This window comes from Cylas formicarius, unplaced genomic scaffold (assembly GCF_029955315.1).
Source record: "Cylas formicarius isolate icCylForm1 unplaced genomic scaffold, icCylForm1.1 PGA_scaffold_12__32_contigs__length_19106922, whole genome shotgun sequence".
Lineage (NCBI taxonomy): Eukaryota > Metazoa > Arthropoda > Insecta > Coleoptera > Brentidae > Cylas > Cylas formicarius.
In genome coordinates this window covers 18,439,382-18,465,645 of record NW_026844225.1, presented here as the reverse complement: position 1 = coordinate 18,465,645, position 26,264 = coordinate 18,439,382, and the positions used below count along the sequence as shown (strand labels likewise).

General features: G+C 37.7%; 3 protein-coding genes across 4 annotated transcripts in view; all 3 read left to right on the top strand.

Moving 5' to 3' along the window:
* LOC132708687 (uncharacterized) lies at positions 1-18,288 on the top strand. The gene is made up of 16 exons (XM_060681181.1): positions 1-226; positions 8,276-8,465; positions 10,367-10,619; positions 10,677-10,826; positions 10,895-10,965; positions 13,135-13,286; positions 13,353-13,543; positions 13,606-13,649; positions 13,704-13,868; positions 14,108-15,217; positions 15,646-15,741; positions 15,796-15,989; positions 16,503-16,728; positions 16,912-17,349; positions 17,404-17,602; positions 17,689-18,288. Exons 1-16 carry the CDS (start codon positions 175-177, stop codon positions 17,845-17,847), a joined length of 3,690 nt encoding a protein of 1,229 aa, XP_060537164.1. The 5' UTR covers positions 1-174; the 3' UTR covers positions 17,848-18,288.
* Positions 18,289-18,428: 140 nt separating this feature from the next.
* On the top strand, positions 18,429-21,272 carry LOC132708639 (ionotropic receptor 21a). Of its 2 annotated transcripts, none has more exons than XM_060681088.1 (8): positions 18,429-18,974; positions 19,023-19,222; positions 19,361-19,480; positions 19,533-19,691; positions 19,746-19,987; positions 20,040-20,373; positions 20,424-20,622; positions 20,675-21,272. In XM_060681088.1, the coding sequence occupies exons 1-8, from the start codon at positions 18,816-18,818 to the stop codon at positions 21,068-21,070; spliced, it is 1,809 nt and encodes a 602-aa protein (XP_060537071.1). In that variant the 5' UTR covers positions 18,429-18,815; the 3' UTR covers positions 21,071-21,272. The 2 variants fall into 2 exon arrangements, with proteins under 2 accessions (XP_060537071.1, XP_060537072.1); XM_060681089.1 differs by having other exon boundaries at positions 18,681-18,974; positions 20,698-20,727.
* A 592-nt stretch (positions 21,273-21,864) lies between these two features.
* LOC132708773 (uncharacterized) overlaps positions 21,865-26,264 on the top strand; it is a 54,903-nt gene continuing 50,503 nt past the window's right edge. Inside the window, exon 1 of the mRNA XM_060681335.1 lies at positions 21,865-22,235. The gene's annotated coding sequence lies outside the window, so the exon portion shown is untranslated. The remainder of the gene's footprint in view (positions 22,236-26,264) is intronic.

Sequence of the window (26,264 nt, the reverse complement as noted above, 5' to 3'; positions counted from 1 at the left end):
GTACCACTTTTATTCCTTTGGCAACCCAGTCAGTGCATAACCGCGTTCTGTGCTGTCACATTTGGGGAGAATTTTTCGTATTCTACATGGGTGAAGTGTATTAGCTCCTGCGTGTGATCAGTGTTCCTGGGATAATTTCGGTGGATAGTGGAGAGAAAAAAATCGACGAAAAACATGGTGCCGTACGTTGTTATGGCCGTCCTGTTTGCGGTTGCTGCGCAGCTGGGTAAGTCCGCGATCATCGACCCTCTATCTAGGACGACGGAGACGCCTGAAGACGCCTAAACCCTTTGTAACCGTTAAGATGTATGTGTAAGAGGATTTATAGCTGTGCACGCATACATTTGTCAGTGCCATGCTATTGTAATATTCGTAAAACCATTAAAACTATCGGGGTCAGACATGAAAATAACAAACTTCAGTTGAAATCTGTACAAAAGCAGTTCTTTAACTGAGAATGTCAGACTCATTGAATTATGTAACTAAATTATGCTCATATTTGGTTTATGAGAGTTGATTGTACCCCGCCATACGTTAAGTTTCTGAATTGAATGATTATTATGATATACATTGGAAATGTCAAATAAACGACCTTTTACAAACATATATTTGTCGTATTTAATCAACACCGAATATCAAATTTTTGTTTTTATCTTTGACCATTTTTTTTTTCAAAATTTTCAAAAAGTGACATCGGGTTGAAAAATTATACAATTTAACGCAGAAATCCATTTGTAAATATCATTTAAAATCATCAATTGTCCATAATTTTTGACTGTCCTGTTTATTTTCGTCTTAGTCTTCAACTAGTGTTATTAGTTCAATGTTAATGCCCATAAAATTATTTACTAATTCAAATCTCTCCTGTAATATTATTTTTGGCACTTGATGGTGAAACGTTTTATTCGAAATTAATTTTTCTGGCACATCGTAATTCCCTGTTTCGAATAAGCGCGCTCTCAAGGTTTTCATCTCTCGTCTAATCGCTTTGACGCAATAATGAGACCTTTAAACTCTCGAAGCGTCAATTCCGAACGAAAACCTGAAAAAAAAAATCACACGACATTACGCCATTCCATACACAAATAAGGCATAGAAACTTAACTGAATTAATCACTCGTCGCTCTCCTTATCCGTCCAAGCTTTTCCGCTGTCCATATTTAAAACGGCTTGTAAAAATAAATAAAATATACTGTTTTCGGTCAAATTCGAATATGTCAGTCGGAGGTACGTGTAAAGTCAGGTCCGAGAATTGCAAAACACGAAAATAATTGGACCATTGATAGAAGGCTAGACCATAAGGTGAGAGGAGTGTGGGGGTGCTCAGCGACGCATTAAATTTCGCAACATAGAAAATTTAATACCCACTACTGTCGTTCGTTGAAAAGAATCTGGTATCTCGGTTGCCTCATTTGGGATTAAAATTGAGCCGAATATTATAGGCCCCTACATGATATCCATTAATATAATTACACAGCGATTGGTTTCGCTCCCCTTTAAATTAACCGAATGCTAACTATATACAGGGCGTTTCCTAATCTCTCTGACAAAAGGATTTTTTTTTTTTGAGTATCACTTCGACGGGCTGGTGAAAAAATAAAATTTGCGTGGGTTTTCTTCTCATTATTAATTAGCGTTAAGCGATATTCTAGTGATATTTGGTTTAGCTAATAAGTAGTACTTTATTTTGGGCCCATTTTAAGATCCTGGGAGCTTCTTACAATTACTGCTGTACTTACCTTCGTAAAAACCGACAAGAGCGATTAAAACGATTTCCTACTATCGTAATTTTTACATTAAATAAATTATAAAAATATTCAAAAATTTAAAATGTATATGGCACCAAATGTCACTGGAATATCGTTTACTATTAATTAATTATAAATATAAATCACATTCCGAGAAATTTATATCACATTTTCGTCTTGAAATTAAGTGAGAATATTCTCCTCCTTATTTTTGTCAGAGAGGTTAGGTAATACCCTGTATAATAAACAGGAGTTGGCCCATTGCAATATTTACGGTGCTGTTGCGTCTATCAGCATAAGGAAGCGGACAAAAACGAAACAAACGAGTTAAAATGGTTCGCTTTCACTGTATACGCTTTGCGGTCGGATATTATACGCGTTGCCAATATAAATAGGCGTATAAGCATGTCAATTATTAATAGCGCCCTGAAATAGTGAAACAATTCATTTCTACTGATACTATTAATAAAATTCAAATCGCTGAAAAAGGTGAGGAACCAAAGAATTCTTTTAATGTCGACATCCGGTTTTAGCGCCGTCAGGAAATCTAAGACACATCCCGTATCTATTAAGATATAATTTGTACGGTCTACTTTCCTTTTTAATAATGTCGTTCTCAATTACAGATCATCATCACAGTCTATTAGACTGATGGATCTGCTCGTCCTTACCGATTTCACAAGGAATTGGGAACAAATTGTTACCGGTCATGATGGTTTAGTTTGTAATAGAGTTCTGTTAGGCACTCAACATCTGTCGTACGATCACGAAAGTTATCGATGCAGGTCGAAAATCGGGATCGTAATGAAAGCAAGAGCAATTAAAGCCGTTTAGGTATCCCTCGCAACAAACCGTAATATAGAAAGCAAGGCCACGGTCTAGAAACTGTTGATTAATTCTTTTTGCCATAATATGTCAAGGACTTCACTATTGTGTGCCAGATACTAAACGGTTTTTACATCGGTTTTATGCTTAATTAGAACGAAATCAATCATACCATACATACACCATAGCCGAGCGAAATAAATAAAATCGGGCGATAGTTTTACTCTTAAAATGTTATTTTTGGTCGATTTGATGTAAAACGGGGTTATTTTTTATTGGTGCAGCGTCGAAGGTTCCAGCGTCCAGTTTCATAAAATGCCAGGGTCGAATACGACGAAAAAAAGAGTCACCTGAAAGAGGGAAACCCATCCGGTTCATTAACGTACCAATGCCAAATTTCGTAATGAACTCGACCTGTACATATCGACGGTGAAGTTATAATAATTTTAACAATTTGAAATATTCGGAAAAAGTCGGAAGATATTCGAATAAACGTGAAAATATTGAAACTATAAACGAGGCAGCGACAGTAAACACTTTCTCACTTTCATTTATTTAAAAATGTTTGTGCGGTCGTAAAATAGTGGACCGCCGCAGACCTCGCGAGTATAAAATTTTCGAGAATTTGGTTCAAGGAACTGCCATCACAGTTCACTTCACTTTTGTTCTGCTACCACCACGCGCGCTTTCGTTGTTTTTTGTTACTGTTACCGTTAAGATCATTGGCGTGTCGAATAAAATCGAAGTCGAATAAACGTTCCAAGTTTCGATCGAAACTATAGCCAATTAAAACCCGATTAATAGTCTTTAAACGACGCCGATGTTCATCTGCGTTATACAATACCGCTTCGAGCTTTTTTGATTTTTGATCTCATTCCCTCCAACGTGGCCTCAATTACTGAGAATTTTCTACAAGGTTGACAGCGTGAACGAAAATCGGATCATAATTTCGTTATTAGTAAAAATAATTTTTGCATTTACAGAAAACGACGTTAAACATTATGTAACTTAGGTATGCATACATATACGTAAAAATTTAAAGGTCAAATGACGTATCATCATCTCCAGTACAAGACGATGTTATTCATGTTTGGTCGTTGATTAAAACCGTACACTTATGAAAGTGGCGAATCATTTTATTACTTAACATCTAAAGGTCGAGAATTTCGTATTTCTCGCGTTTTATCCCAGACAGGTGACAACGGACATTAAACGAACAGCACTTTAGAAATAAATTGGCGATTAATATCCCCAAGGCTGCAGCCACTCCTATGATTGCTGATATTTGACAAATATACACCGCGTATCTCGTGCGTGCATGAGAAAAATCGAATGCAATGAAATGAATACAATAATTTATGGCCTTGAAATTGGACGGTCAGTGGCTTGTAACGAAAGGCTTTTACATTGCCCCGAACTGCGTGTTTTCTATTGTCTCAACAACTGGACCGCTTAACCGTTGTATAGCGCACGATTGTAGTCTCCAAATTATGTTACGCAATCAAACAATCACGGCAGTGAAAATTGCATACTGCGGTGTCCTTCGAAAGCTTAAATTGAAAGTATTACGAGGCAATGACCCAACTTGCGTCCTGATTTACCTATTTCGCCGCATGCACGCGTAGGTTACCCAATTATTTTGCGTAATGACTATTTTTCTATAGTTCTCTACAGATGACATAATATAACTCTGCGTTCTATAGGAGGTATATAGGTTACCGTAACACATTAAAATTCCATGCAAATCGCGCAATACACCTCGTCCGAGACTAAAGGTGGCTTTAAAAAAAGCGAAAGTCGTTGCAGTGAAAGTGATAGATTCGTGTTTAGTTGGATAAATCAATTATTTAAAATTGCCACCCGCACGCAAACACACGCACAGAGATACACCATTTATTAACCATATAGGAGCTCCTATGTTAAACACAATAGATTGAATACCATCGTGTGCGAGAACCACGGAAATGGCCGTCGATAGGACATATATCTATCAAAGGTTTCCATTAATTATAATGAATAACCGTTATTTAGTTTTGCAACGTTTTCCATATATCGCGTTATATAACGCAAAATGGTGGTAACCGACAGTCGAATACCCAACCATTGTTGTTATTAAACTTTTCACACAGCCTAGTGGAAATTGTTGTGAAATAAAGTGCATCACTAAGAAAAATGAAATCTACATAAATGACTTAAGAATATATCGTAAATGGAGTTTTCAAATATGGAAACAGAAATGCGGCTAGAAGTGTTCCCTTTAATTTCCACTTAAATCTAAAACATTTCCTGTGTACGTACTATTCGCAAAACATGAATGGATTTTGTCAAAAATAACAAAATTCTCTGAGTTTCATCCATAAATAAAAAATTGAAAGATATTACCGAAATATTAATCGAAGGCCCGAAATCATAAGCAGAGCTTAAAAGGAAATCTTAAATTCCAGAAAATTCCAGAGACTGTCTAACCTTGCAAAAACAAATATTTCACCAGAAGCCCATTAACTATAAGAAAGTTATACAATTCCGCAAATTAAATTTAGAAATTTTAAAAATTGTTGCCATTTTTTCCTAATGGTTTCCACATACCTCGCGATAAGTGGTTTCGCTGATTTTACGGAATTTTCATTGTCAACTTGTCGCCATTAGCATTTAATTAAGTCCAGAACATATTAGTGCAAAGTGCGTTGGGCACTTCCATTATTCAGACTCGTGAATTCGCGGAAAAGGGTTTTTTAATGCCAAAAAAATAACGCTTTATACGTAAGCCACGCATTTCTGAAACACGTGAAACAAGCCTTTCCCATTCTCTGGACTCTGTAGAATTAAATTCCATATTTATGTTTATGAATAGTGACTGCTTTTAACAAGGCAATTAAATAAACATGTGTGACTTTAAGGTTCTATTAGATATTTGAACATAGCTATAGTGCATTTTTAACTATACTTTTATTTAGGTTAATTATATCGTAATTACTATGGGTAACAATTAAATACTGAAATGAACAATTTGTAACAAGAGTTCCCATAAAAATGATAAGAGATTTCATAAAGCTTACAGAAGTGTCGGCATTAATTGCAGTAGGAAAAAATGTCGACATTTAAGAATTTTACGTGAGAATTGGTTTTGTAATACGTAACCAAAATTGGCGGTTATTTAACAGCATGTCCAAACAGGCAGTTAAATTATTATTGAAAATTTTAGAAAAAATATATTTGTTGGCGATGGAGCGGAAGTATCGTGCGCACAAAGTAGAAAACGTTCGGATTGTATTAAGTAATCCACGAGGCGTGGCATATCACGAAAATCCTTGGCTCATACAAATTTTTGAGCCAATAGATGAGAAAGTACATATTCCGAGCGACCTATTCGAACTCTTAGCAAATGTTAGATATAACCGTATACCCACCAGTAAGAAAAAGGGATTGTGATCGGAGCTAAGGTTTTTCCCGATAAAAATAACATTAGATTTTTTTAATAGCAAAAACGATATGAAATGTGTATACGGATATGCTTGGCGAATGGAAGGCCGTCGGAGAACCACACCTAATCAAGCGACCTTGATCACAACATGCAAAAATATTGTGTTTATTTGCAGGCTCAAAAATATTTTTTCCGGTTTTTGAAATGCCAGGGGGACTCTGCTAGAAGTTTAGAACTAGAAAATCTCGATGTTTGGGAGTACCGGCTCCGATTTCATAACGAAGGCTATCTAAAATTATTCAAACTATTTGCACAAGATAATTTCTGTTTTATGCAAGAGTTGTTATTATTTTTCTTGCTAATGATATATTTTGTCAGCAGCAATTTAACAACAATAAACGGCCACGGTATTATATAAAACGAACGTGTAATGTCAATTTAATATAAAATATCGGTTAACACATTTCCTAAGCAGGACCGGACCGACAACTTTCAGTTATACCCATTTATAGTATGGAATATGAGACATTGTACTTTTTGGCGTGTCTTTCTCAATTGGCACACTATTCCCAAGAAAATCGAACTTCGGGGTCACATTCTGAAAGTGGACGGCAATGAAATAAACATTCTTAAATTTCTCTCAAGTACGCCCGTTATTAATTACTTGATTAAATACCAAACGAGAAAAATTAAATAAAACTGAACATGAGATGTAAATGGAAATATCCGTTAATTAAATATATTTTAACCATATGTTTTTTTAGACACTCGCTCCGCTCGTGACTAAACTGTTGAATATAATGTTTTTATATATAATTAATTTGTTTTGGTAAAAGAAAATTAAAATTGAAATAAAATTTTTTTGGTACTAATGAAGTTTTAAATACATATTTTTGAGTTTATTATTATTATATATTATTAATTTATATTTAATTATATTTAAAAAAATAAATAAAATGAAATGTGGCAAATATTATTTTGTATTAAAAATGTAAGTAAAAAGATTTCTTTATTCGTAAGATGTTTGGTATGTTTTTTTAGACACTCGCTCCGCTGCGCTCCGCTCGTGACTAAACTGTTGAATACAATGTTTTTATATATAATTAATTTGTTTTGGTAAAAGAAAATTAAAATTAAAATAAAAATTTTTTGGTAATAATGAAGTTTTAAATACATATTTTTGAGTTTATTATTATTATATATTATAAATTTATATCTAATTATATTTAAAAAAATAAATAAAATGAAATGTGGCAAAAATTATTTTGTATTAAAAATGTAAGAAAAAAGATTTCCTTAGTCGTAAGATGTTTAGCATTTGCTGATAACGAACGAAATTTTTGCATCTAAATCTGAAATAATTGTAAATTTTAATTTTGATAATCCAGACCACACGAAAGAAAAAAACTAAAATCATCGGGCATCCACCATTGCGTGAACAAAATTGACCTTTTCTAGAATTTGAAATGTTTTGCATTAATTATAAATAAACTCTGATGAAATTAGTTATTTAAATAACTGCAATCGAAATCTGAAATTTTTCTCATTCTTTTCGTTACTTAGACACAAATTACATCGAAAATTTATTAAGGACAGTCCTCGTGAAATAATTTTGCCACCACAATGTGTAAAAAACGTTTTCGATAATTAAAAGTGTATAAATATAACCGAGAAATCGAATTTTCTAAATCCACCGCAATGATGGTGTTAAATTTGTTTTGGATTCGTTATGGCGGTTAACTTGGTTTTGGAGTTTTCGTCTGAAAGGGTCTCCATTCTAGCCAAATAAAAACTCCACCGAAAATGTTTTTTATCTCATTATTCTGCACCGAATGTAATTGATTACAGAAATTTCAGTCTCACCTAATTTTCGTAACGTAACGAATACGAGAGAAATTCCCACGATACGGTTACGTGGCGCATCCTTTGATTAATTAGTTTAATTAGGTCGAATTTAATGTTGGAAATGTTATGTCGAGGTCGAATTTTGACGTTTACCGTTTCAGTACGGGACGATAAGATCGCAAGTAAGCGGGACGCGACGTTGGGCAATATAATTCCAAACCATTAAACTGAAAAAAAAAACTGAGCTGTAATCGCTCTCATTATATTTTAATTTCCATCGATTAATTGACTCCTTTTGTTTTTTCGTCCGCCTTTCGTTGCCAAACCAAAACGCAATTCATTCTGATTCGGCGCCGAAAAGTGTGTCAGTTGCAATTCTCATTAAACACTTGTGAAAATATAAATCATTATTGCATCGACTTGTTTTCACTTTCAGATTCGACGGAAGGTCAAAGGAAAATCCCTAAAGCAAGCGCCGCCATTTCGGAACCCCCCAAAGAACGGGTGAACTTTGACTGTCCCGAAGAATTTGGGTATTACCCTCACCCTAGCGACTGTACTCAATATTACGTCTGCGTGTTTGGAGGAGCCTTGTTGGAGTCGTGTACCGGAGGTTTGATGTACAGGTAAGTACGGTTAATTCTTTCAAAAACGTTTGTTCATAATTGTCTTTCCTTTATTGCCATGCAAAAATGAATACGGTTTATATCATCATTGGGTTGCCGATGTTGTAACGTAGCAAACCTGATTTCTAACGAGTCGTCAACTATAGATTATGCTACCTCCAGATCTCTATCGGAATGCCTTAAAGAATTGTCACTCCTACCTTCTTATCTTTCTTTGGGAATATTTTGTCTGATTTTTTCTTATGGTTAAAGCGATACTTTTGTTGTCACTATAACAATTATTTAGATGCAATCTTTTATTTTCTGAATACAGAGATGACAGAGCACTCGTGTCAAACTGACATGTAAATAGAACGTGTTTTGAAAAGTTTCTGTGCCCGCTATCAAGGCTAAAAAATAACAAACTTTAACAGACATATTACAATAGAAAAACGTTCGTATTTCGGAAGCAGTATATAAAGTCGCCTTAATTTTTAATGTCAAATCGGATAAAATTATAAAAAGAGAGGGTTTCTATTTGACAAAATTGTGTTGTTAAGCTTTATGCAATTTAATTTTTGCTCACCCTGTATTGATTTATATCAAAAATATCCAGAAATATCCAAGGAGTCCATTCAAAATTAAATGATTAAGGCTGCCTTAAAGGACAAATTGTTAATTACAGACGTCATTTTTGACATAAAATTTGAGATTTGTTGAAGATGGTTACACTTAGGTGTAGGACATTTTGAAATATTTCTAACAGGGTTCTAACTTAGGAGCATTACTATTTCTAATTTTTATTAATGACGTCGTTTCAAATGTCAATGATACGCAGAACCTGTTATTTGCGGATGACTTAAAAATTTATACTTCCAGTTCCAGTATTGCTGATTGTGTTACATGGCAGGAATCAATAGATACACTCTTTGACTGGTGTATCTCAAATGAATTGAGTCTTAACGTAGGTCTATCTATTTTCAATATAGAATCTCAAATATTGTTCTCCGACGTGTTACAGTTACTAAAGATCTGCATAACGAGCATTGTATCTGAGGATAACTCTAATTAAGATTTTACCGACATTGCTGCTTTGAAGGCCCTGTATTTTACCTACGTTCGATCTAAGCTTGAATCCGATTTACTCTTGTCATAGTTGGGCGGTCGATGGTGTACAAAAAAAGTTCCTGTTCAAAACAGAAGGTGCGTATCCACCGAAAGGCATAAACTACGAATTTTACTTGGAAAAATTTAATATGATTAAATAGCCTGGAATGTAGGTGGAAGTGTCTGTCAGTTTTCTTTGTTTATAAATTGCTACACAACATTATAGATAGTCCGAATCTACTAGAGTATTCAGATATTTGTGTACCACGGCTCAATTCGCCCACCAAAGTCACCTTTCACTGTGTTCTTGCAAGAACAAACCTATTAAAAAATTCGCCTATAAATATAGCATGTTCCAGTTATAATTGTGTTCCGGACGTGTGTAACATATTTAACTGGGGACTGAGGGAATATATGTTTGATGTTTAGTCGTCGGTAGCTCGAATCAAGATCTATAGTTATTCTAATTTCTTTGGAGCTCACTTTGTCAACCTGGTCGAACTACTAGCCAGAATAGGTTAGGTTACATTATATTACATACTGTTTTTTTTTTTTTTGTTACTATACATTGCTCTGTAAATCGATTGTTTTCTGTTGAGCAATAAAGCTAATATTATTATTATTATTAAAACAAGGAAGCTGATATTTAGCCCAGATGAACGGAACACCCCATATGTATTAAAATTAAAAAACCTAGATGAAATTATTTAACTTCTATTAATTTTTTTTTCTAACGTTCGTGGTTTCTGAGTAATGGGGATAGGAAAAATTATTTCGGACACGCTGTACGTTGAAAAATAAATTTACATCGACAGTCACGAACTTCAAACGTGCGATTGGCCACGGAACGTTGGATGTGACGGACTGGAACTGCCAGTACCGCTTCCGTCGGGATCGAGTAGTAGCAGCAGTTCGTCTTCTCTGAGAAGCAGAGAACGCGAACGGTCTCGCGACGACACTAGAACCAAATACTCCCCGCAACCCCCACCGCCACCCGCACAACCCAAAGCAGTGGTCACATCTAGAGGACAACCTAGACAGTTGCATCAGAACCAAGAAATTATTAAGGTAAATACATGCTCACGTTTAGAGGAAATATAACGGACGGTTTTACTTTTCCAATAGCAACAACTCTACGCGGACGTCGAGGAGTCGTTGCCTCCAGCGGAAGAAGTTGAAAATGATAGACAACAGCGGGTTTATCGCGGTCAGCCTTCCACGGTTGGTCAAGTTCAGCGCGACAGAGACGGTTATCGACACACAAACGCCCTGCCGGTAAGTGACATTTTATTTACGAAATCATGCGATCTGCGTCTTTATTTTTTCTTTTTTTTTTATTATAGTCATACAAGGACCGTGGAGAAAAAATCGGAGTCATCTCGTTCGGAACGCAATCACAGCTCCAACATTACAGGTAAATATAGCGCTTAGACTCCATTAAAGTTACTTAAAGTGACGTAATCTACAGTAACGCAACTGACTTGGACGAAATAACTAGTAATGACTTGACTACGAAGAAAAGACGAAAAAGACAAGCACGCCGAAGGTAACCAACCATTGACCGTACACGTCGACTGTTATACTAATACTTATGAATACTTTCTAGTAGATTGCGAAAAGAAGCGCGAGCTTGGCAAAGAGATAATCGTAATAGATATCCGCCCTATGCGGACGACCCCATAGAAAAAACGCGGCTCGCTTTACAGGAAAGCGAAGACGAGTTTAAACCCTTCGTTCCTCATTATAAAACGGTTCGCGTGGCGGCTGCGGCTTCGAACGAAGTGCCCACGTTTAATCCCAACTATAACAATCTTTATGCAAACCCGTTGTCGTTTCACCTGCCGAGGGGGGATAAGCAACAGTCGGGTGCATATTACACCAACTTTCAACCGATTCGTCTGGCGACCGCTAATTCGGACGTGGTGGCGAATCGCGTGAAACACAAGCGTACAAAACCGACAAACAAGCCGCGGGGCTTTACGCAAGCGATAACTAAGGGGTATCAAGACGATACTCTGAGAGAGGAGAACAAATCCCAGCCACTTTACGAAGTGAATGAAAAGCACGAGGATCAAAAGCCTAAGCCCACGCACGGTCGCGAAGAGGAACGAGAGGGTGACGAAAACGAACGAGATATTGAGCGTGAAAAAGATTCCTCGAAAGAGGAAGAGGTCGAAGCTCCTCAGAATAACAACAGTAACGACACGAATACTACGTCTTATGAATACAATTACTATACGCCTGAGGACGACGGTTTGGGTCCTCCGCCCTCATTTTATAGCAACAAAAACAAATACGAGGACATCTACAATCCATTTGAGGATCCTCACTTTGATTTCGATCAATTTTTAGAGAAACTAGGCTCTACCACTACTACAACTACGACTACTACCACGACCACTACGACGACGACTACGACACCCAGACCACCTCCTATACGAATACCGCAGGTTAGGGAACATAGGGAAGAATCTAGGCCGGTTAACACGAATTATTTAAAAAACGTTAACAACTACCAGCTACATACAGTTAGGCCGATAATCACAACGAACCCAAATCCGGTGGCAATTAGTAAAAATATTTATTCCGCAACCCCTAAACCCGTCAAAGTCGTAGAGGACGATTACGAATACAGTGAGGACGAGGAGGAGGGTGAAGGTGATGAGAAAACAATTGCACAAGAACCCAAAAAAATATACTCCAGTCAAATTAAATCCGATACCATAAAAAACGTCGTAAAAAAACCTCCTCCTCCTCCGGTGGAATACGAATACTACTACGAAGAGTACGACGATGTCGCGGAACCAGCCGTAAATAAAACTGATTCGCCCGAGAAAAGCGAGACTAAATATTCCGCGAGATACCAGGAAAAATTAACCACGCCGAAACAGGTAATCCCAACGAATGAACCTGCTGGTTTCAGTACCACCCACGGCTCGATCCCGTTAAATTATTCTACCCCTTACATAAGGCCACAGCCCACGGTGGCACCGAAACGGGAAAGAACCACACAAAGGACGACTGTACTTCCAAAACTTAAACCTTTAACTGCCAAATACGAACGTGATTCCAAACAAGAGCAAACGAAATTTGTAACCAGGTAAAAGTAAATTTAACTCAAGTCACAAGTCCGAATATGCGTTTCAGATTTTCGAATTCGTTTGGGTTGTTTGATTTTACCTAAGCGCGGAAACGGTTTGGGTTTGTTATTAATTTTATTCAATCATATGTATAAATCATTTTAGTCTCTTTAATTATGGGCATGTTTTATTGACTGCATGTAACTAATAGTGTAATAAAACTAGTTAATACAAATACTCCTGTTTCCTTTCAGTTAGCAATTGACAACCTACCTAGTAATCGTCCTGTATATAACTCACTAATGTTGCGACAATGTAATATACTCCGTGTACAACTAATAATATTTTGCCTAACCTTGTGTCCACGACATCGTCGATACCTTTGGACCGTTCCGGAGCAAAATGCGATTAACAAGTGTCAATTCTCTTCTTAAGAGTAGACTAGTTGCTCTTTCAAGCAAACAAGCGAAGTTTTCTTTGTCTTTACGCAAATTAAATTGTAGCCAGGAAAAAAGCAGCGCGCAAACTCCGAGTGCTTCCACGGCTACTGCGACAGCACGCACACTGTACAATAGTAGCCAATACAACAATAACGATAATCGTTACGATCCTTATTATGCCCTCTACGATGATGTCGAATTGTATCGAGATGTCGGTGAGTAAATCGGAGTCCAGAATGTACTGCAGTACCGGTACATTGCATTTCAAATTCGTTTTCTAGATTACACACAGCAAAACGGTTACAATACAAATGGCGGTAGCACTAGGTCCGCTTCGTCTGGATATAGGGGTTCCCAAGCTGCCGTGCGCGAAGAAACGCCTAAAAGGGGTACCACCGTTTATAACGTAGTCAACCAGGATATTTACCAACAACCGTCTACCGTTACAGAGTACAACGATAACGCATATCAGGTAAACGCCTGTTGCACCACACTACACTACTTACAATGTGGTACATGGCGCGATTGTTGCAGGAAGATGACAACGCCTACAGACAGTCCAACAGACAATCGTCTAGGTGAGTATAAAACCATTCTAAACCGCGAGGGAATTATATGTTGTAAAAATAAAGCCTTAGGGGAGACAGGAATGAAATATACGATGTAGAAGACGTACCTACCACTAAAAGAACTAGTTCAACCTCCATAAGAAAACTCACCACTTCAACCCCCAGAATTACTACTACCACGACGCAAGCGCGAACTTTCCCCCCTAAAAAGAGCACAATCACGCCAAGGTACTACAAAATAAAAGCATAAGCTTGCCAGACACGTCATACGCGAATAGCTTCGCTAGCATTTTTGTGGTATCTTTTTGACATCTCGCGCGTCCATCCTCGAAATTAACACTCGTACCGCCAAAATGGCGCACATCATCGCATTATCATTTAGCACGTAATATAAATTTACGCTAACACTTACATAACATTTATATATTTATAGTTCGAGATTTAAAAAGAAATATCGTTTATTTTAGCGCAGATCCTGTCAAAGCGAATGAAACCCACACACAAGCACTGCCAATAAATAATACAAACCCGGGACACATATTCGCTGATCCTGATCCCGGATTCGATCCTACGCCGTCGACCGTGCCTATTTTAACGCCCATTCCCGACACAACCATAGACTCTACTTTGCATGAATCTTACGCTGTAGTTAAGGAACCAACCCCGTTTGTCCCTCCCGAGCACATAATTAGCGATAAATCTGCTTTTCACTTTGATATAAAGGCGCCCAAGTCAACTCACCAGATCTCTAGCACTGTCAGAACTTTAAACGACATCCGCCTTAATAAAACGATTTTGACGAATGTAAAACTTAGTACCCCAAAGTTTGAAAATATTTTGCCGACGACTTACTCGCCCCCGAAGTACCTACTTCAGTCGATTTTGCCTAAAACACCTCTATTTTCATCTCCAGCATTAAGTTTTAGACCGATCAACAGAAATCATTCTAGAACCGTTAGACCTACACCCAACTTACAGAATTCTTACAAAACAGTAAAGCCAATAGTAGTACGAAAACTTATCAATCCTGTAATTGTTAATCACGAATTGTCCGCTCCGGGCGGTGCTACTCTCGAATCCGCTGAAAAATTTGCTGACGATTATGAGGAGAATGACGATGAGGATTATTTCGACGGCGATGAAATGACATCTTTGAATGCCGCAAACATTTCTAGTGAACAAATGTCCACAACAACGGCGGAACTCACCGTTACTACCAGCAAAACCACTATCAATCTCAGGGTACCAGCTGGTTCTACACTGAAACCGGACACTAATGAGAATTTGAAAAATCGTTTATATTCCCTGTTATCTAGAGAAAAATCGAATCGATTGCCAAATTCCGCGCAAAAGAGCAACAAAACTTTGAATTTGAAAAAGAAAAAGTTAGTCGACGACGAACGTAAACCAAATTTGACAACAGACGTTAAAACTGACGTTCCTGTGAATACCTCATTCCCTACTAGAGTCTCCCGGGTGAACATGGCCATAAAATCCCTTATCGCTAGTGGTGGGACAAAAGGAAGCTCGAAATGTTACGAAAACAGCCCTAAGTGCAAGGTCAATGCGAGACAGAGGTACATCTCAGCTGTCCTGATTTGCATGGTCATTGCACTGAAATTATTTTCTCTGGTTGCACATTTCTTTTTAACCGTATTATAAAAACACGCTTGAAGTAAAGAGTAGCCGGTACAGTAACTAAATTTAGCGAGACTGGAAGTTGACTGCGGACCTTTCATCCCGACATTTAACACACCCTCCATTTAACACCCACATGCCGTCACACATTCACAAAATATCGTGGGGGTAGTTACACGTTAATTAGCAAGTAATCACGTAATTATTAGAATTATTAAAGCTTGGCGAATATATTTGATTTTAACTAGAGGCTGAAAGCAAACTAAAAACTGCGAAGTTCCCCACAATGCATGAGAATATATGGTGGGATTTTTTTGCCGTTGTACCGACCACTCGTGGTAAGTAAAAATGATTCGCTTCGTTCTAGAACGAATTCTCGAGGGCGCGGAACATCTCATTACTCCGCCGGTTCGGTTGCCAACAACGAAGTGACAGTGAACACTAATAGAGGAACTCCGGCGCCGTAAGTCGTCTTTATGTTCGTTGGCGCGATATTTCTGACCCACGAGTATTTCAGTCGATCTAGACCGACTCTCAAGCCATCTACGTCGATTGTATCGAAGGCTACGGAATTCATCGATATCTACAGATATCCGCCCAGACGTCCGGATCCGATCTATCCTCAACCACAACCCGACAAAACTGCGGCTAAATGCAGAAAAGACGTGTGCTTATTGCCCGATTGTTACTGCGGCGGCAAAGATATTCCCGGTAAGAACTTGAGACCGTTCGATACAAATTGACATGGTTGGTATAGTTTCTTTGTCGAGAATCGTTTCCTTATTTCAACTATAGGGGAGCTGCCGGTCGAGGAAACGCCGCAAATGGTTTTACTGACATTTGACGACGCAGTTAACGATTTAAATAAACAGTATTATATAGATCTATTTGAGAACGGACGCAAAAACCCCAACGGTTGCCCAATATCAGCTACATTTTACGTGTCTCACGAGTGGACCGATTACAGCCAAGTACAAAATCTCTACGCAGATGGCCACGAGCTGGCCTCGCATACAGTGTCGTAAGTGGCCTTTGATTGGCCATTTGGGGGATGGTACTCGTTTCCTCTACACCTTTTTGTCACTTGTTTTAATGTTTATTTCTTGTTGCGTTCGTTATTGTCGCGTTACGACATTACGGTGACGATAACGTAACGTGTCTAGTTCTGTATAAAACGTCAACTCATAATTCTTTCTGTTTCCTGCTGCGCCTACTAACCAATAGGAGATATCCCGGTCGAACAAGTACCACAGATCGTACTGCTTACGTTCGACGATTCCGTAAATGACCTCAACAAAGGTTTATATCAAGATTTGTTCGAAAGGGGTCGAACGAATCCGAACGGGTGTCCAATAGCCGCAACATTTTACGTATCTCACGAATGGACTGATTATAGTCAAGTGCAAAATTTGTACGCCGACGGTCACGAGCTAGCATCCCATACAGTTTCGTAAGTCAACAGTCGATTGCACCCAAACAATATCATCAGTTGCACTCACCACCGCCCTTAACTTTTTCCATTAGATACTCGCTTGATTCTAATCATAACCGCTTCATTTCAAACCTTTTTAATGATTGCACGTGCGGCATCTATTCTCTAGGGTTCGCGATTAATTAATTTCGTTCGCTGTAGGCACAGTTTTGGGGAACAATTTTCCCAAAAGAAATGGACTCGCGAAGTTGCCGGCCAAAGGGAAATCTTATCCGCCTACGGGGGCGTCAAATTAGAGGACGTCAGGGGTATGCGAGCTCCTTTCTTGTCAGTGGGCGGTAACAAAATGTTCAAAATGTTGTACGATTCAAACTTCACGTACGATTCGTCGTTGCCGATTTACGAAAACAAACCTCCGAGTTGGCCGTACACGCTCGACTACAAGCTCTTCCACGACTGTATGATTCCACCGTGTCCCACCAGGTCATATCCCGGAGTCTGGGAAGTGCCTATGGTGATGTGGCAAGATCTGAACGGTGGTAGGTGTTCCATGGGAGACGCTTGCAGCAATCCTCCAGACGCCGAAGGAGTTGTGAAAATGTTGCTGAAGAATTTTGAAAGACATTACACCACCAACAGGTTATTATGCACAGTCTGGTAAACTTCTTCGTCATGTAATTGCTTTGTTTGTAGAGCTCCATTTGGCCTGTTCTACCACGCAGCTTGGTTTACGCAACCCCACCACAAAGATGGCTTTATTCAATTTGTCGACACCATTCTAGCTATGAAAGACGTCTGGTTCCTCACCAACTGGCAAGCAATTCAGTGGGTTAGGGATCCTACGCCGAGTTCGAGATTAAAATCTTTCCAACCATTCCAATGCGATTTTTCGGTAAGCAATCAAACTAAAGTTGACGTTCGTATAAGGTATATTGCTTCTGCCCCGATGCAAACAATAAAACATTTTTATTTTTGCAGGATCGTCCGAAGAGGTGTAATAATCCGAAAGTATGTAACCTTTGGCACAAATCCGGGGTGAGATACATGAGAACTTGCCAGCCTTGCCCCGACATCTATCCCTGGACCGGTAACACTGGTATCCGCAGCAGTAGAATCGACAACGATATCGAAGATTAAAGAAAAGCACGCCGAAAGGTGATCATCGTAAATTTAAATTATTTTTAGGCCATTCGACATTAATTTTAATGTTGGTATTGTTTAGGGGAGATACCCAAATTATTTATACGGAAAATTGCTGATGTTAATTTGGTGTCAAGTTTACGTCGAGTAACTTCATGCCTGTTTAACATCCAGACTGTGGCCTTAGTTAAATTGTAAATATTTTCAGCTACAGTTACCTAATAATAAAATGATTTAGTACTGCCGGAAATAATTTTCTTATCTGATAGGGGTTGAGTGTTGAGTAATCGCAGATGTTCTGCCATTACGACGACAACAATTTGCAAAGGGACATTCAAAAACGTATTTAATTTATTGTAAAACGGATTTCAATTCTGTTGTGTGTATCGATTCAAACGTGTGACCCAGCGAGTGACGAATTGCGCAATAAATTCTTTTCCTACCTCACGTTTTATTACCTGACCTCAAACACCTGCGGCTGATTATTTATTAAATTCAATCAAGACTGGATCCCCCATAAAGATCCAAATAATAATTTCCGTTTGAGCATTTCGAATATGAGAGCTTTGCGGGTAATGTGTCTCTACTTTCTAATCCTACACACAAGAACGACAGAGTATCGCAAAGGCGAAAATGAATTAGTCAAAAGGGCCCTACAGAGGTCTCACGAGAAGTCGCAAATCGAGAAACTCAAAGAAGCATTCCTCGGTAAAGAGAAGTTCGACCAAGATGCGTCTTTGATCGAGTTACTCAAGACGATTGCCAACGAATACTTTCTCGGATGCACGGCGATCATTCTGTACGATAATTATACTCAAAAAGACGATAGCTTGTTTTTGAAGACCCTTTTCATAGAGTATCCGCTATTATATGCGCATGCGCTGGTTGCCAGCGAGCAACACACCCGCAATTTTGTAGGGAATAGGGAGACATGCGTAAACTTTCTGGTATTTATCAAAGATGTGATGAGATGTCAGAATTATATCGGCAAAAGAAAGGAAAAAGTTGTTGTTGTAGCCAAATCTTCGCAATGGAGGGTAAAGGAGTTTTTGGCCAGCGAAAATTCTCAAGATATCCCCAATTTGGTAATAATTGCCAAGTCGGATCAGATTATTCGTGACACGGTAATATATCGGTTGCCGATATCCCAATTGTTCGGAAAGTCATTTTAGGGAGAATCGCCGTACATACTATACACGCATAATCTATTCGTGGACGGTTTAGGTTCAAGCAAGCCAATGGTGCTGACTTCGTGGTATGGTGGAAATTTTACTCGGCCAATGAACCTTTTTCGGCCGAAAATGAGGCACGGAGTATCAGGCCACAGATTCGTTATATCGGTGGCCCACCAACCACCGTTCGTTATCAAACAGTAATATTTTCGACTACGCACATCGAACAGCCGACAAACGAGAGTTCTCAGAAAGTCAGCAATAACAAAAAATAGAAAGCGCGTTTTTCGGTTGTTTGAAATTGCTTTTTTGAAAATAACCCTTGTTTCGACGAATAGGCAAACAAACAATGACGAACAAGAATACGAGGGCATCGAAATTAGGTTAATAGAGCTGCTTGCCGAGATGTACAATTTTACGATAGATTACAGGGAAGCACCAAACGCGAAGCTCTTAGGGTAACCGAACTGGGATTGTATCGTTTTCTGGAGTCATTCGGGCGAATTTTAGAGCTGCAGAAGCGGTCTTAAAAACGATCGAAACAAACACCGTTAATTTAGGACTTGCTGGGTTGTACATTACAGATGACCGCTATAATTCGGGAACATTTGAGTGGCATTCTGAAGACTGCGCCGCGTTCGTATCCCTTACATCCACGGCACTGCCGAGGTTGCTTTCGCAAAATTTAATAACCAACACAAATTCGAGACCATAACATTTTAGGTACCGTGCTATAATGGGACCATTTAGATGGACCGTATGGTTGACTCTAACTTTGGTCTACATGTTCTCCATTCTTTTGTTCTCGTTTTCCGATAAACTGACGTTGAGGCATCTGATAACAAACCCCGAAGAATTAGAAAACTTATTTTGGTATATGTTCGGCACGTTCACCAATTGTTTTACCTTTACCGGGAAAAATTCGTGGACAAAGGCAGACAAATTAACCACAAAACTACTAATAGGTAGGAGAAACGTTGCCTGCTAAAACCAAAATGCAGTCCGGCCATGTTGCAGGAATATATTGGATGTTCACGATAATAATAACCGCGTGTTATACAGGGTCGATCATAGCTTTCGTGACCTTGCCGGTATTTCCAACGGTCGTGGATACTATTGACCAGCTTATAGCCGGTCGATTTGATATAGGGATGTTAGACAAAGGAGGCTGGCAGAACTGGTTTCACAACTTAACAGACGCGAGAAGTAAAAAACTTTTACAGCAGCCTGATTATGTACCGAACGTCGAAAGTGGATTCAAGAACGTGACTAAAGCGTTTTTTTGGCCTTACGCCTTTTTGGGCTCTAGGGAACAGTTAAAATACATCGCCAAGACCAATTTTACTATAGAGTGAGCGAATGGATTAAATCGGCTCCTGCTCTAACATTGTTGCTTTTTAGGGGCAAACGAAATTTGCTTCACATCAGTTCGCAGTGTTTCGCAACTTACAAAGTCGGTATTTTAATTCCGACGGATTCAGTATACAAGAACCTCGTCAAGCGAGGAATACGATTGGCTTTTGAGTTTGGACTTGTAGACAAAATGAAATCCGATGTTGAATGGAAAATGATGCGCAGTTCAACCGGAAAACTGCTGGCGGTAATAATGACTAAATTTTGTTATAACATAAATTAAATTTAACGGTATTTAGGCCAACTCAAAAACGGGCCTTAGATTTCTTAGCACTGAAGATAGAGCTTTGACACTAGACGATACTCAGGGAATGTTTTTGCTACTCGGAATGGGATTTTTAATAGGAGGTGGAATTCTGATGTCTGAGTGGTTTGGTGGTTGTTTGAAGCTATGTAAGAAGAATAGCGACGGAAGCTCATCAGGTAACAGCTCCATTCCCAGCAATCCCAGATTCCATGAACGACAAACTCCGAGAGCACATAATTTAAAGTCTGAATCAATTGAACATCTAATAAATGGAGACTCGTTAGTTGAATCGACGGACAGCCATTCTGAGTCTAATTACAGTGAAGAAATAAGTAAAATTTTCGGCGAAGCATTACAAAATCACGTGTCCGAAGACGATACAGAGTAAATTGTTACAAAACTTTGCGGAATAGCAAACGAGTCATAATGTCTCACTTTTCTCATTTATTTTGTGTTTAAAACCACCTAATCAATAAATAAAAAATGGTACTTCAATAAAAATACGAAACAATTTATTTCGAATATAAACAACGAGAAAGGATTATTTAAAATTTTGTAGTAAACATTTTTTAGGCCTTTATATAGGCAAATGTATAGAGTTAAAAGAGATTTCAGTGATATTAGCCGTCGTGACTAGTTGGGTATCCGAGACAAAGATGTCTCTTGCTGTAGATTATTGAATTCATGTAAACTAACTATAAAACTGTCACTAGAATAAATATTTTGTGTTTAATAACTGGGATTTATTCATCAAGTTTTACGTTTTGTTTTAGCAACATAAAGCTTTCTTATATGCATATCAAAATAAAGTTTTTAATTAAATGCTTAACAAAGATTTGTTTAAAGAATAATTTTTTTCTACAAAAAAATAACATTCAAGAATTTGCAACCACCTTAATTTCCAGGCCTTATAAATTATTTGAGGTTGCAAAGTAGTAAGTGTAATGCCCTGGTTTGAACACCGATTTATGTTTAAAGCACACCAACAATAATAATTTTGGCAAATAATACTGAAACATTTAACAGTCATAGTGTGGGTAAATCAACGAAGACCTGTTTTTTTCGCTTCCGAGTATTTCACCTCTTGCTCATAGATGGCAGTCAAACGAGAAGCGGAAAACTTCCATAAGCGGTGCCATGCTTAAGTATATTTTAGTCTCTGCTTGTTCCTAATCGGCTCATTCATATTTTACAGCAAATCGTTGCGTCAAACAGTGTTGTGTAGTTACAAAGTTTATGTCTCTGAAGACGGACTCGGTCTAACGTTTATTTACAAAACTACAAAACAGTTTAACGACCTGTTATTAACTCTAAATTAGGTCTACCTAGTTTATTCGCGGTATATTGATGAACGAAAAATACAGATTATTATTTTTTAAAAACGATCCAATCTTAACCTAACCTAACATTGGTCATTCGGTGCCTGCTTGGATTATGAATGCAATTTTTGTTCCAGTGCAGGTTTTGTTTATATTGTTTGGTGTTTTTCAGCTAGTGGAAGAAAATCGACTAACATGCCTTCGTGAACCGTTGTTGGCCTTCAATATTTGTTGGTAAGTTATGATACATTTGTTTTCACCTCAATCTTAATAACTTCATTTTTCTGAGTACATAAATAAGTACGTCAAAATTGATATTTTTTGAAATAATTAGTGAATTCTGATAAATTGTACAGTAGATGATTCCACAGGTCCTTTTTTAAATTTATTTTTAAGCAAGTGAGGCGGGTATTAAGATATTAAATCAGATAATGTAAATCTATTCCGTCACTCAATCTGAATAAATGGATTAAACAATTTTATGAGACGATTGCTAATACAGGTAGCATTGATTTTCCTCAGGCCATATTAAGTGTGCACTGCATTTGAGAATAAACGATAAAAACTGTTGCTAGCAAAGCAAAGAAATAGAAAAAAATCATTCTTACACACACTAGCTGGGCGTTTTTGCATATCTAATTCGAAAGAAACGAGTTTTGTAGAATAGTCCATCGTTGGAGTGACTTATGAATAAACAATTTAGATGGTTTTCCTGTTTAGGAATGTGCTATGATGCTTGTGTTATGTAAGATAATCCATATTGTCGCGGCCGTGAAAAAATATTTTCTAGGACAAATTTGTGCGAATTTATAACGGACGCCGGTCCCTTGTAGACAAAGCAATATCTTATAGGTATCGTAAAATGATTGTTGTAAGATACCGCCCACCCAACGTCCGTCAACTTAAATTCAACAAATAAACTAAGTGAGAGAACGAAAGCAAACGTTGTTAATTTGTCACTTCTCGTCTCCGATTGACCATTACATATTCGTAAAAACCAAAATTAATTGATATGCTAAAGAAACGACAGTTCTACGAGAAAACACGTTCTCAACGGGAAAAAGAAGACTTGAAGCAGACAAGTAAAGTACCAGTACAGTTACCCCATCGTGTATACGACTTTAATTGACTGCTATACGTTCACTGCAATTCCCATTAAAAATTATAATCTTATCGGAATAAGAAGATCATACGCGATTTTCGATGGGTGGTGCAATAGAAATGAAATTAATCGAAAATATATATATCCTTAGGGACAAAATTCGACACAGACTGCAAACATATGGTATGACTAATATAAGTAAGGGGAAACCAAATATTGACTGCTAGACACTTGACACGTCTTTGCTATAAGGGGCAACGCCCTCAATATTGGCGTGTTTAGTCTAAATTAAGGCCGGCCTGACTATATTGTAATTATTTTTATTCATAAAGAGAGCGAATTAAAGAACTTTTGTCATGCTCACCAACCCTTCACATACTGAGTTACGCGAAATATTTGTATTTTGGGAGACGAATATTTAGATTGGACTCAGTGCAACTTGAAATTCTTCTCTCGTTTGCTACCTGACCCCGGTTTGAAGTTTCTCTCATGCCGATATCTCTTTTGCGACTGTCAAAATCATACATAAACGTCTTGTTTCAAGTCCAAACATTCCCGTGCAAGAACATTTTCATTAAATAAGGCTTCTTGATGCCGATATAACTAGCCTCATCCCGACTATTTGTCAAAGTGGTCTTGTCTGATGACTAAACTTGTTTTAAACAGGACCTCGAGGAGGATGGTCGAATTTGGTAAAACAAGATGGCGGAAATTATGCTTTCAAGTTTAATCCGTCAGAGTGATTTACAATTCGATTGTGGGATGATCTTTGGTTTGTATTTTTCATCGGTTTTCTTTGGACAACATATGACTGATTGTTCTTCCTTTATCATGTCGATATTCCGTTGCGAAATTTCGTTCATTGAAATGTTCATTTAAATTCGAGTCACCTAACGTGCGAATGCTAAATTCGTCGAATCATACGCTGGTCTTGATGATTCACATACGTACATGTAGACTATCGTGCCAAGAAAAGACCACAACGTACAGCAGCAGTAATTAGTTACGTATACAGTTGGACAGTGTCGACTAGTTTTTCTACACAACTTATTAAGCTTGAAGATGCTTTAATGTGTATTAATAATTCTAACTTTCTCGTTATAAATTATCGTCATGTTTTTTTTCTTCTGAAACTGTGTGAATTATGAAGAGGAAGGCTGAGTGAAAAAATCATCTTGAGGAGAGAAAGGACGGTGATGGGACGCAAATGATTGCCACTAAAAATTGTAACCTCTTGCTCGGGGTGCCGTGATGTCTGCACGCGTTTAATTGAATGGGCAATTAGATTTTACTTACGTTGTCACGAAGATTCATATACGTACTCTTAGGGTATCGAATTTGCAGAGCGATCGCGATTGAAAGTGAAATAATACTTCTAATTTAACTTATTTCCAAGATTCTTGTGTGCTGTGGTTCTTTTGTTGGTTGGTGTGGTAGTCTAAAGCAAAACAGGTAAATAAGTGAGTGAACTCAATATATTTAGTCTTTATTGGAAGTAAGGTAAGATCTAAAACTTGCTTGTTATAGCTTTCCATTGTTTTCTCTGATATATCCCAAGAGGAAGTGTAATACTGCAAACTACTATTTTTTCAAACAGCTTATCGAGCTTATTGTTCAGACTAGATTATAGCTTTGACTGTTGCGAGAAAAAATATATCTACTTACATATTGTTGGTTTGATTATTTGGTGGCATTTTAGAACTTAGGCAACTATTGTCGCACTTTTGTTTAAAAAAATTCAATTGATTTCAATTATTTCGATGGTTTAATATTTGTTAATTTATTTTCTTCTCAAAATATATATTTTTTGCGTAATTTTATTTATAATACGATGTTAGAATATTAATGTTTTTTTTGTTGTTATAATTTAAAATAATATATCAAAGATTTAAATGTATTTGTTTAAAAAAAAGTTATTTCAACTAAAAACTAGTGACACACTAATGATTTTAAGCAAGGTTCCCGTTTACCTACTGCTAGTTTTTCATATTATATCGTACACACTTTCGTCTTGTGATTGTAGAGAACCGAAACGAAACCTGAGCTAGCAGTTAATGCAAAGTGTTTATCAAGTTTTTCTATTAGACCTGAGGTTAAATTGCTAAGCGTCGAATCTATTTCAGCGAAGCTGCCCTCAGCGACACTGCCGCTGGCACAACGCGAATGAATTGCAAAAACCATTATTTGTCGGTCCCGTGAGCAGAATTTCTGTTGGGAAAAATGCTGCAGCCTTACTTCAGACGGTTAACGTTCAAATGGCGGGGCAGTAAATCTGTAAAACGATCCCTCTGTATTATAACCGATGTTAATAAAAGGCCGGGTTTCGCAATATTCGCATAATACCTAATCAAAATTTTAGCACTTGTTAGTTCCTTCGAACGTGACTCGCCATAAGAATGAGTATTTAAATGGCCGGTTTTTAAATTATCAATAAGCTCCAGTATCTGCGCGTTTTTCCGCGACCACAATTTATATAAAGTATTCGCCCCAGTTATTCCTTTACGGTTTGTATATATAAAAATAATCTCACCCATCGGTCTTTATTGTTTATGGTGCTTGTGCGTTATACATTGACCTATACGTCGCAATATATCTTGAAAATGTTAACATAAACAAACATTTGATGGTTTCAGAGCGATTAGCTTTTTCATTTGCGTGTACTACGATCGAGATTTGTAGAAAACGCGAGAAATCGGAACTACTGAATTAGATTAGGGAAACCGAGTCTTTCAAAACATTTGTTAAACGCGTGCCAAATAGATAAAACTAAAAGAACTGGGTGGTCAAGGATTATCGGCCTTAGTGTTTAATCTGAGCGGCCTACATTTTTGTTGTAGGTAATCGTTAATAATAGCACGTTATTTATTAAAAAAAAAAACAAGAATTTACTCCTTTCACTGTTTGACAAATTTTATGTTGGTAATAAAAGCTACTCAGGAGATATGGGGTGTTTTTCTAAGTCTCGGTATGTAATTACGGTGCCTGAGAAAAACGAATACTGTCCACGTCCTTTAAAACATAACGACTTCCTCCGTTGCTTCTTGGCAACGGATAATGTGACATCCTCTATTAACGCAATATTTTTGAAGCGATTTTGGTATCGCGGGTAAGTAAATACGGGGAGCGGCTTTCATTTTAAACGAAAAACGTGAGCTGGAAAT

Excerpts from the sequence above, each read along its gene's own strand:
- LOC132708687 (XM_060681181.1), top strand. The coding sequence starts at position 175 with ATGGTGCCGTACGTTGTTATGGCCGTCCTGTTTGCGGTTGCTGCGCAG. Across the intron at positions 13,869-14,107 it reads AAGAGCACAATCACGCCAAG|CGCAGATCCTGTCAAAGCGA; the intron begins GTACTACAAAAT and ends CGTTTATTTTAG. Across the intron at positions 16,729-16,911 it reads CTAGCATCCCATACAGTTTC|GCACAGTTTTGGGGAACAAT; the intron begins GTAAGTCAACAG and ends CGTTCGCTGTAG.
- LOC132708639 (XM_060681088.1), top strand. The coding sequence starts at position 18,816 with ATGAGATGTCAGAATTATATCGGCAAAAGAAAGGAAAAAGTTGTTGTT. Across the intron at positions 19,223-19,360 it reads CCACCGTTCGTTATCAAACA|GCAAACAAACAATGACGAAC; the intron begins GTAATATTTTCG and ends TTCGACGAATAG. Across the intron at positions 19,988-20,039 it reads AACCACAAAACTACTAATAG|GAATATATTGGATGTTCACG; the intron begins GTAGGAGAAACG and ends GCCATGTTGCAG.